Source organism: Scyliorhinus torazame, chromosome 5 (genome assembly GCF_047496885.1).
Source record: "Scyliorhinus torazame isolate Kashiwa2021f chromosome 5, sScyTor2.1, whole genome shotgun sequence".
NCBI classification, from domain to species: domain Eukaryota; kingdom Metazoa; phylum Chordata; class Chondrichthyes; order Carcharhiniformes; family Scyliorhinidae; genus Scyliorhinus; species Scyliorhinus torazame.
In genome coordinates, this window is record NC_092711.1 from 102763071 (window position 1) to 102774993 (window position 11923).

Here is an 11923-nt window from a genome sequence, read left to right on the forward strand (position 1 = left end):
TCACGAGGGCGAGGATGAGCCGATTCTTTGAAGGAGTAGAAGATGTGTGTGAACGTTGCGGGCGGGTGGGGTTGCTAATCATGTTCATATGTTTTGGTGCTGTCCAAAGCTAGAGGATTATTGGAAGGATGTTTTTAGGATAATTTCTAAAGTGGTGCACGTGAAACTGGCCCCTATTCGGGGTGTCGGACCACCCAGGGTTGAAAACGCGTGCAGAGGCAGATGTTGTAGCCTTCGCCTCGTTGATCGCCCGAAGGTGGATCCTGATAGGTTGGAGAGCAACCGCTCCACCCTGTGCCCTGGCGTGACGGGGGGACCTGTTGGAATTCTTGACTCTTGAGAAGGTTAAGTTTGAAGTGAGGGGAAGGATGGAGGGGTTCTACAATTCATGGGCATTATTCATTATGTACTTTCAAGAAGCAGATAACATAGAACATTAGTTGGGGCGGGTGGGTGGGAGGGTTGGGGGAGGGGGGCTGTGTGTGTTAATGGCGACTATGGGTGATCCCTAATTCCTTTTTGTCATTTGTTTGTGTGAACATGCGGGCTAATGTTTGGGGTTTGGTGGGAGGATGGGATCGTTGTTATTGATATGGGGATTGACAAATTTGTTACTGATTATTGTTTATTGTTGGTGGGTGTAAGTTTGGGAGAAAATGCGAAAAAGGAGGAGAATAAAAAAAATATTTAAAATTTAAAAAAAAAACAGTGCCAGTTACTGTGAAAACCCCCTAGACGCTACATTCCGGTGCCTGTTTGGGTACGCAGAGGGAGAATTCAGAATGTCCATATTACCTAACAGCACATTTCAGGACTGGTGAGAGGAAACCGGAGCACCCAGAGAAAAACCCACGCAGACACGGGGAGAACGTGCAGACTCCACAGACAGTGACCCAAGCTGGGAATCGAACCTGGGACCCTGGAGCTGTGAAGCAACAGTGCTATACACTGTGCTACCATGCCGCCAATCCCACCCAGCGACAATGCACTGTTTTAACCAGACCCAAGAGTAGATTCAAGATGTCACGCTCGGCACAAGGATACTAGATATTATAGACTGTAAGATCCACAAACTCTGCCAAGATGGCTGCAACTTAACAGGTTATTATGGACATTAAACTGTGGCCAACTTCAATGGGCACTAGGACCCGGATGGGATCAGAAACCTTCAGGTTCCGCCCACCAACTGTTGCGTCACCAAGACGCCAGCGCATGCGCTCTGCTTCCCCAAGATGGCGGCTGCTAACCAGGGCCTGGTCCCGGGAGAGAGCTGACCGGCGGTGATGTGACCTGAGGATCACCGCACCTCAGGCAAGGGGCCAGGTTGGGAAGGCGGTGCCTTCAGGAATAACTGGGAAGGTGATGTTTGGTCAGTTGCTGCAGTCTGTGTAGTGAAGGTGCTGTCACAGTGGTGTGAGGTGAGGAAGTACAGGATTATCACCCAGCAATGATCAATTAAGGGGAATGTAAATCCAGCTCAGGCTGCTTTCAGATTGGAAAGGGAGCTAAGGTGTGTCCTTGGAGCTGGTGAATGTTGAGGCTTTGGCAGTTTCTCTATCAATTCAATCCTTCCCTCCCTCTCCCACCTCTATCTTTAGAATCATAGAGTTTTACACCACGGAAAGAGGCCCTTTGGCCCATTCAGAATCTTTATTATTGTCACAAGTAGGCTTACATTATAATCTTTATTATTAGTGACACAAGGAGGCTTACATTAACACTGCAATGAGGTTACTATAAAAAAAACCCAGTCGCCACATTCCAGCGCCTGCTCTGGTACACGGCTGGAGAATTCAGAATGTCCAATTCACCGAAGAACCTCATCTTTCAGGGCTTGTGGGAGGAAACCGGAGCACCCGGAGGAAACCCACGCAGACATGGGGAAAACTGCAGACTCCGCACAGACAGTGATCCAAGCCTGGAATCGAACCCAGGTCCCTGGTGCTGTGAGCTACTGCTAGTATTAGCAGTGCTAACCACTGTGCTACCGTGCCACCCAGAAGATTATTAGATAACTAGGTCTGGATGAATTGTGTCCCAGGATGCTGTGGGAGGCGAGGGAGAGAAAGCAGCGGTTCTGACCCAAAGTTTTAACCACAAATTAGGCCTGTTTTTGCTAGAATTTAGACATTTAAGGTGTGATCAGATATTTAAGATACTAACAGGGAAAGACAGGGCAGATGAAGATAAACTATTTCCACTGATTGGAGATTCTAAAACTAGGGATCATTGTCTAAAAATTAGGACTAGACAGCTCAGTACAGATGGTAGGAAGAACTTCTTCACACATAGGGTGGGAGAGGTTTTGAAATCTATCCCACAAACAGCAGTTGAAGTTAGATCAGTTGTTAAGTTTAAATTTGAGGTAGAGTTTTGTTAAGCAAAGATATTAAGGGACATGGAGTTTGGTCACAGATCAGCAATGATCTCATTAAATAGCAGTACAGACTCGAGGGGCTGAATGGCCTACTCCTGTCCCTATGTGTATTTCTGTGATTCTGAAATTCAGACAACACCATGACAGGGAAAGAATCTGGATTAGAACCTGAGTTTGTCCGAGCTACAAACCATCTCTCCAGATCCTTGCCCTTTGTGGTTTTAATGAAGGTCAAGGCAATAGTTGGATTATTGAAAGACTTGACAAAGTTGTTGGATACCATTTTTCGGGTCTCAGGATAAATCATAACGTAATTCACTCCCCACAGCCTTGAGTTGCCGTTGAACTTCGTTGAGGCCTCAACGCTTTCTTTGTGTTGCTGCCGAAAATTCCTGGAAGAAGTAAATCCTCACTCCCTCCTGGAGCCAGGTGCCACCTCACCGCTCCCTCTCCAGGACATTCTCTCAAGTTGTGGAAGCGAATGATTACAGGCCTGGGATGAAAACTATCCCTTGGCCTCAAAGACCGATGCACCCTTTCTAATTTGAAATGCCCAGGCTTCACATCCAGCTTGAGAAAACGTGGCAGTCGGTCCTCGAAGAACCTAACGGGAGCCTTACCCTCCAAACTAAATGGACAGAAAATAACATCATTTATGGGCAGCACGGTAGCACAGTGGTTAGCACAGGTGCTTCACAGCTCCAGGGTTCCAGGTGCGATTCCTGGCTTGGGTCACTGTCTATGCGGAGTCTGCACGTTCTCCCCATGTCTGCGTGGGTTTCCTCCGGGTGCTCCTGTTTCCTCCCACAGTCCAACGACGTGCAGGTTCAGTGGATTGACCACAATAAATTTCCCTCAGTGTCCAACTAAAAGGTTAGGTGGGGTTACTGGGTTACGGGGATGGGGTGGATGTATGGGCTTGGCTGGGGTGCTGTTTCCAAGGTGCAGACTCGATTGGCTGAGTGGCCTCCTTCTGCAATGTAAATTCTATGATGACCATCTGACAGACCAATGACTCGGATGTTCTTTCTCCGACCCTCGGTTCTCCAAGTCCTCCAGGACCTCCGCCACGCCACTCGGCTGGTTTTCAAAGGTTGAATTCTTGCCTCCGTCGAGGAGGCATCTTGCTGAACGTTCAGGATTCTCTCCACCGGATCATTGAGCCTCTTCATGGCGTTTTGCAGCTGGGCCTCATGAGGACACCGATATTGAGTCAGCACACTCCGCCTCTGGTCAATAACACGGATAATGTCGGCAGTCATCATTTTCGCCACCACCCGGTGAGCGCGGGGTAGAGGGACCTCCTGAGGGTCAGGCTGCCATGTTGAAAAGGCGGCTCCATTCCTGCTGAATCCACCTGCGCTGTTTTACCAATGGATTTCCTGACTTTTTTTCGGCAGAATCATACCTGACCAAACTCTGATTCTACCAAGGACATGATAACAAACATTAATTCAAGGATTAGATAGATGAGTGCCGGGCAATCAGGATAAGTGTCAGATTACAGATGAGTGGCACCAGAACCTGCGGAAAGGCAGCTACTCCGTAGCCGTATCACATGCTGCCCCCCCCACCCCCACCCCCATGCCTCCCCACAGACAGATTTCTGATTGAGGGTGTGGAGCATTCTGGGGAACTGGCGGTAAATGGAGAGAAAGCTGAGATGAGGAGGGATTTCTTCACTCCAGGACGTGGTGAAACTTTGGAATTCTCTCCCCCAGAGGATTCTGGAGATTCAATAATCAAGTATGTTCAAGGCACAGATTGACAGGTGTCTAAATATTGAAGATGTCAAGGGATATGGGGGATAGTGTGGGAAATCAGTTCTGAGGTAGATTGGCCAAGTATATCATTGAATGGTTGAGCAGACTCGGTGGGCCGAATGGCCTACTCTTGCTCCTATTCTAATCTCTGTGTCCTGGTCAGGAAGCAGTGAGCTGAGCTGGGATCTGTCAATCAACATGAATCAGCACCTTCAGGAGATTTGGGAGTGTGAATATCAGATACAGCAGAGTGAGAATGGAGGGAGATTGTGTGGGATGGGGATTTATAGCTTTTGGAGAACGAGACAGGAAATAATGTTCCAGAGGAACTAGAATTGTCTGTTCTGAGTTTCTATCCTGTACGAACAATGATAACTTTTGTAAATTGTTTTCACAGGATATTAGATGAGGAGAAATTACAAACATTACATCGCGATCTGACAGAGTCACACAATTCCTTGGAACCTGAATATCATCCGCCTTTGAATCTAGAAGAAGAAATGATTGCCTGAAGTGTCAGCTTCCAATTATATCAAACATCAGTGTGACTGGAAAAGCACCGAGACCCACACACCCGATCGAGAGTGTTCTAGTGAGCTGACTGTGGAAAGAGCTTTAACCAGTTACATAGCCTGAAAAAAAAAGAACAGCATACACAGTGAGGAGAAACCGTACCCGTGTTGTATCTGTGATTGCCCAATTTGGAGAGACACGAAGAGACCCAAAACATGGAGAAACGGTGGAAATGTGGGGACTGTGGGAAGGGATTCAGAGCCCCATCTGTGCTGGAGATTCATCGCCGCAGTCACACTGGGGAGAGGCCGTTCACCTGCTCTCAGTGTGGGAAAGGATTTACTCAATTATCCAACCTGCAGAATCACCAACGAGTTCATACTGGGGAGAGGCCGTTCACCTGCTCCCAATGTGGGAAAGGATTCTGTGATTCGTTCCACCTATTGAGACACCAGCGAGTTCACACTGGGGAGAAGCCATTCACCTGCTCCCAGTGTGGGAAAGGATTTACTGAAGTATCCGACCTGCAGAAACACCAGCGAGTTCACACTGGGGAGAGGCCGTTCACCTGTTGTCAGTGTGGGAAAGGATTTAGTGAAGTATCTGACCTGCAGAGACACCAGCGAGTTCACACTGGGGAGAGGCCATTCACCTGCTCTCGGTGTGGGAAAGGATTCACTCAGTTATCCACCCTGAGGAGACACCAGCGATTTCACACTGGGGAGAGGCCATTCATCTGCTCTCTCTGTGGGAAGGGATTTACTGAGGTATCCAACCTGCAGAAACACCAGCGTGTTCACACTGGAGAGAGGCCAGTCATCTGCTCTCAGTGTGGGAAAGGGTTTACTGAAGTCTCCGACCTGCAGAGACACCAGCGAGTTCATACTGGGGAGAGGCCGTTCACCTGCTCTCAGTGTGGAAAGGAATTCATTGATTCATCCACCCTGCGGAGACACCAGCGAGTTCACACTGGGGAAAGGCCATTCACCTGCTCTCAGTGTGGGAAGGGATTCACTCAGTTATCCCACCTGTGGAGACACCAGCGAGTTCACACTGGGGAGAGGCCATTCATCTGCTCTCAGTGTGGGAGAGGATTTACTCAGTTACCCAACCTGCGGAGACACCAGCGAGTTCACACTGGGGAGAGGCCAGTCACCTCTCAATGTGAGATGGGACTGCACGTTTCATCGCATCTGCTGTGACACCAACAATTTCACAATTGATTACAGGGGTTGGATTCTGCTGTTATTGTTTCCGCTCTACATCCAGGACTGCATTTTGTTCATTCTGACAGGTGGTCAGTGGGGATGGTTGGAGGGTTTCTTTCTGCTGCACTGGCCGGTCTCACCACTTTGCCTCCAGTGGGCTGATGCTCTTTGAGCCTTGTTGCTAATACCTGGCTTCAAATTGCACAAGAATCACAGAGAGAAAAGGCGTTTGGAAGTTTGAAGATATTTAGTTTCCATTTCTGTTTGGTACCCCCAAAGCATGCCACATTGCCATGTAGACGGGCCCTGGTGGTTACATGGTTCTTTTGTTTAACTTATCTGGGTTTGAGGAGCAAGTTGTCTGAGGTGGACTGGGAATCTGATTGGTACAGGGAATACCTAATATTTAAGGAATTATGACATATTTATCAGGGGGTTGCTTAGCTCAGTTGACTGGACGACTGGTTCGTGATGCAGAGCAAGGCCAACAGTGAGGATTCAACTCCCGTACAGGCTGAGTTTATTCATGAAGAGCCCCGCCTTGTCAACCAGGTCCCTCGCCTGAGGTGTGCTGACCCTCGGATTAAATTACCTCCAGTCAGCGCTCTCTCTGTGAAAGGGGAGAGCAGTCTCTAGTCCTGTGGGATTTTTGCAACTTTTTATTCACATATATACAACAAATATAGATTGCTTTAAGGAACAAACATTCATCAGGAAAAGTGATGTAACCGTGGCTAACAAGAAAAATTAAAGATTCCATGAGATCCAATAGAATTCAGCAAAGGAAGATGAAGAAACTGATGAGTGCAATCTGCTGAGAAACATAAAAACCGACTGGAAAAGCTTCTACAGGAATGTGAAAAGGAAAAGATTTGCAAAGACCAATGTGGGTCCATTCCAGGCAGAGACAGGAGAGTTTAGAATGGGGAATGAGGAAATGGCAGAGAAACTAAACAATGTGTGTCTGTCTTCACAGAGGAAGATGCAGAAATAGTCCCCAAAACACCAGAGAACCAAGGGACTGGCAGAGATTAGTATTGGTGAAAAAGTAGTTCTGGAGAAATTAATGGGGTTGAAAGTTAATAAATCCCCAAATGCTGATGATCGACACCCCAGAGTGTTGAACGAGGTGGCTGTAGAGATCTCTATTCCTCATTCTAAATTCTCCTGACTATCTGGAATGGACAAACCTTTGTCTGAGCAAAAAGGTTCCTTTTTACATAATCATAGAAACTTTAACAGTCCATTTTTATGTATTTTGCCAGTTCCCATTCTATTCTATTCTCCCTTTGTTTCTCAGTGTCTTGGTCGAAGAACGGAAGTAAATCCTCGGGAATGAATCATCACTTTGAACAGGTTCTGAGACAATTAAATTCCAGGACCGAGTAACTATAATCGTGTTATTCTCGGTTGTGTAAAAGGGCAAAATTCTATTTTATAGTTTAATGTGTAGGTTTGCGACTTACAGTAGCTTCGAAAAATAAAGAGAAAATGCTGGAAAATCTCAGCAGGTCTGTCAGCATCTGTAGGGAGAAAAAAGAGCTAGTGTTTCGAGTCCAGATGACCCTTTGTCTAAGTAGCTTCTAGTTTGTTTGTTTGTTGCATTAAAAGTCATAAAACCTGATGTCCCATCGTGTGATCCTTTAGTTTGTTGATTGGGAATTAGATTTTTTTCCAAGAAGTTGCTGACCTCTACAGAGATCCTAATCCATTAGTTTTGATTGCTTTATGAGCCACAGGCACCTTTCTGTCTCTCTAGTACTCATGCCAATGCTGTGGAGATGCCGGCGTTGGACTGGGGTGGTCACAGTAAGAAGTCTTACAACACCAGGTAAAGTCCAACAGGTTTGTTTGGAATCATTCGCTTTCGGAGTGCAGCTCCTTCATCAGATGAATGAAGAGGTCGGTTCTACAAACCCATATATAGACAAAGTCAGATGCAAGATGATACTTTGAATGCGCGTCTTTGCAGGTAATTAAATCTTTACAGGTTCAGACAGTGCAACTGGAGAGAGGGATAATCACAGGTTAAAGAGGTGTGAATTGTCTCAAGCCAGGTCAGTTGGTAGGATTTTGCCAGCCCAGGCCAGATGGTGGGGGGTAAATGTAATGCAACTTGAATCCAAGGTGCTGGTTGAGGCCGTACTCAAGCGTGCAGAACTTGGCTGTAGGTTTCTGTTCAGCGATTCTGCGCTGTCGCCCATCCTGAAGGCCGCCTTGACTGCTGAAGTGTTCCCCGACTGGAAGGGAACATTCCTGCCTGGTGATTGTTGCGCGATGTCTGTTGATCCGTTGTCGCAACGTCTGCATGGTCTTGCCAATGTACGACGCTTCGGGACATCCTTTCCTGCAGCGTATGAGGTAGACAACATTGGCCAAGTTGCACAAGTATGTACCACGTACCTGGTGGGTGGTGTTCTCACGTGTAATGGTGGTCCACATGTCGATGATCTGGCATGTCTTGCAGAGGTTGCCATGGTAGGGTTGTGTGGTGTCGTGGTCGCTGTTCTGAAGGCTGGATAGTTTGCTGGAAACAATGGTTTGTTTGAGGTTGCGCAGTTGTTTGAAGGCAGGTAGTGGGGGTGTGCGGATGACCTTGGCAAGATGTTCGTCTTCATTGATGATGTGTTGAAGGCTGCGAAGAAGGCTGTCCTGGCTTGACACTATTCACACCTCTTTAACCTGTGATTATCCCTCGCCAGTCGCAATATTTAAAAATCATGTTCTGTTTAATCAATTAACTTTTAACAGGAAAATATTTGAATTTGTTGGACTTTTCCTGATTACATTTATTCACTTGAGGGGAAGCTGTAGATGTGCTTTATCTGGATTTCCAGAAGGTATTTACCAAGATGCCACATCAAAGGTTATTACACAAAATAAGAGCTCATGGTGTGGGGTCAACATATCAGCATGGATAGAGGATTGGTTAACGAACAGGAATGAGCCAGTCGGTATAAATGGGTCATTTCTGGGTGGGTAAGATGTGACAAGCGGAATGTCATCAGGATCAGTGCTGGGCTCTCACCCATTTACAATCTGTATGAATGTGTTGGATGGCGGGATTGAATGTCGGCTACATTTCCTGATGCCTGAAAGACCGGGAGGGAAGTAATTTGTGAAATGGATTTAATAAGTCTGCAAAGGACTACAAATAGGTTAAGTGAGTGGCAAAAACCTGACAGGTGGAGCTTAACTTTGGAAAATGTGAATTGTCCACTTTGTCAGAAAGTATTAAATAAAACAATATTATTTAAATGGAAGGAGATTGCAGAACTCTGAGGTACAGAGGGACTGGGGTGCCTGATCCCAAGTTAGTCTGCAGGTACAGCCAGTGATTAGGAAGGTTAATGGAATATTATTGTTTATTGCAAAGGAAATGGAATATAAATGTAGGGATGTTTTGCTGCAGTTGGATAGAGTCATAGAGGTTTACAGCATGAAAACAGGCCCAACTTGTCCATGCCGCCCAGTTTTTAAACCATTCTCAATTGCCCGCATTTGGCCCCTATCCCTCTATACCCAGCTTTCCCATATAACTGTCTGAATGCTTTTTAAGAGACAAAATTGTACCTGCCTCTACTATTGCCTCTAGCAGCTCGTTCTGGACACTCACCATGCTACGTGTGAAAATATTGCCCCTCTCGACCCATTTGTAACTCACTTCTTACCCTAAATCTAAACCCTCAGGTTTTAGACTCCTCTACCTTTGCGAAAAGATGTTGACTATCAACCCTATCTATGCTGCTCATTATTTTACAGCCCTCTATAAGATCACCCCTCAGTCTCCTATGCTCCAGGGAAAAAGTCCCAGCCTATTCAACCTCTCCTTGTAACCCAGACCATCAGGTCCTGGTAGTAACCAAGTAAATCTTTTCTGCACTCTTTCTGGTTTAATAATATCCTTTCTCCCGCGGATGGATATGGCTGGCACGAGGGGACATAACTTTAAACTGAGGGGTAATAGATATAGGACAGAGGTCAGAGGTAGGTTCTTTACGCAAAGAGTAGTGAGGCCGTGGAATGCCCTACCTGCTACAGTAGTGAACTCGCCAACATTGAGGGCATTTAAAAGTTTATTGGATAAACATATGGATGATAATGGCATAGTGTAGGTTAGATGGCTTTTGTTTTGGTGCAACATCGTGGGCCGAAGGGCCTGTACTGCGCTGTATTGTTCTATGTTCTATGTTCTATAATAGGTTGACCAGAACTGTACACAGTATTCCAAGTGTGACTGTACTAATGTCTTGTACAACTTCAGCAAGACATCACAACTCCTGTATTCAATGTCCTAACCAATGAAACCAAGTATGCCGAATGTCTCCTTCACCACCCTGTCCACTTGTGACTCCACTTTCAAGAAGCTATGAATCTGTGCTCCTAGATCTCTTTGTTCTATAACTTTCCCCAACTCCCTACCATTAACTGAGTAGGTCCTGCCCCAATTCGATCTACAAAAATGCAGCACATCACATTTATCAAATTGATTTATTTGGCACCTTTAAGGATAGATTGAGTGCATAGCTAGAGAATGGAATTATTCAAAAAGCCATGACTGTGGAAAGATAGTCATTGTTTCAGATAAGGAATAATCTATTGCCATATTTGCAGAAATTCAGGCATTGTTTCATAAAAATTTGCATCAGTGTTTCATGTAACAATTAAGACCATTGTATTCCATTACATTTAGTATGAAATACTTAGCAACAGCAAGGTTAATGCAAGTACCTTATCTTCGTAAGATTGGCACAGGTGGCTGGTGCACATACACCCTGAATTAATTTGATGGACATTAGGAAATCTTAAGTAATGCCCAATATTTGAATAATAAATCATTTTCTAAGTCGCAGACATTTATTTGAATAGATCAGGAAGTCCCAGCTGATAATTAGAAACCAATGAGAGTAAATGAGGGATTAGATAATCGGTAAAAATGTATTTTAAGAGTATGACTTTGTGGTTAAGGTTTTGTTCCGAATTTATGCTTTTATGAATTTATGAACCATCTACTGATTTTTGTTTGAAGTAATTTTCTTCATACTTTTCTTATGCTTTTGTTTACATCTTTTCGCTATGCTCTGACCAGTTTATGTATTATTTTGATCAACATTTTTGATTCCGTTTTCATGCAAGTGTATCAAGGTGAATGATTAGCAAATAAAGTTGTACTTTGGACATCTCCAATCAACCGAACTTCTGATTCTTATTTGAAGATAGAATAAGAGATCGTAAAGAGTGCAACTGGAGCTTTACTCTGTATCTAACCCCGTGGTGTATCTGTCCGGGAGTGTTTGATGGGGTCAGCGTAGAAGGGGTTTTGTTCTGTATCCGACCCCATGCTGTACCTGTTTTGGGAGTATTTGATGGTGACAGTGCCAAGGAGGATTTACGTTGTATCTAACCTTGTGCTATACCTATTGTGGGGATGTTTGATGGGGACAGCATCGAGGTAGGTTTACTCTGTATCTAACACCATTTTGTATCTGCCTTGGGAGTGTTTCATGGGGCAATGTAGAGGGAGCTGTGCTGTAACTGATTGGAGAATGGTTCAAGCTGGCACTTGGTACTCAGATTTTCCAGTACAGACACCCTTCACTTTAAAAATAACATTTCATTCAGAGATCAGAGAAACCATCACCGGTTCCCCCACTGCCCCCACCCCCGCAGGCCCAGAGGGACATTGAGAGTCCTGAACATTGTTGTACAGTTTGCTTGATATTTCATATGAGACTTTTTCTGTTCCATAGAATCCCTACATTGCAGAAGGAGGCCATTCGGCCCGTCGAGACTGCACCTACCCTCCAAAATGGCACCCCACTCAGGACCACTCCTCCACCCTATCCCCGTAAATCCACCTAACCTGCGCGTCTTTGGACTGTGGGAGGAAACCGTAACACCTGGAAGGAACCCATGTAGACACGGGGAGAAGGTGCAAACTCTACACAGTCACCCAACGCAGGAATCGAACCCTCTCTGATCTCCAGTCAGTCTCTGTTCGAATGAAAAGAGCCCCAGTTTCTCTCATCTTTCCTGGTAACTAAAGCCTCTCTTCCCTGGGA

General features: G+C 45.6%; 1 protein-coding gene across 3 annotated transcripts; it reads left to right on the forward strand.

The window, feature by feature from the left end:
* Positions 1 to 1229: 1229 nt before the first annotated feature.
* On the forward strand, positions 1230 to 11048 carry LOC140419269 (uncharacterized). Of its 3 annotated transcripts, none has more exons than XM_072503108.1 (2): positions 1230 to 1311; positions 4538 to 11048. In XM_072503108.1, exon 2 carries the CDS (start codon positions 4869 to 4871, stop codon positions 5853 to 5855), a length of 987 nt encoding a protein of 328 aa, XP_072359209.1. In that variant the 5' UTR covers positions 1230 to 1311; positions 4538 to 4868; the 3' UTR covers positions 5856 to 11048. The 3 variants fall into 3 exon arrangements, with proteins under 3 accessions (XP_072359209.1, XP_072359208.1, XP_072359207.1); XM_072503107.1 differs by having other exon boundaries at positions 1243 to 1359; XM_072503106.1 differs by having other exon boundaries at positions 1246 to 1418.
* Positions 11049 to 11923: the final 875 nt, after the last annotated feature.

Bases quoted from the DNA above. Each gene is read 5' to 3' on its own strand.
- LOC140419269 (XM_072503108.1), top strand. From the start codon at position 4,869: ATGGAGAAACGGTGGAAATGTGGGGACTGTGGGAAGGGATTCAGAGCC.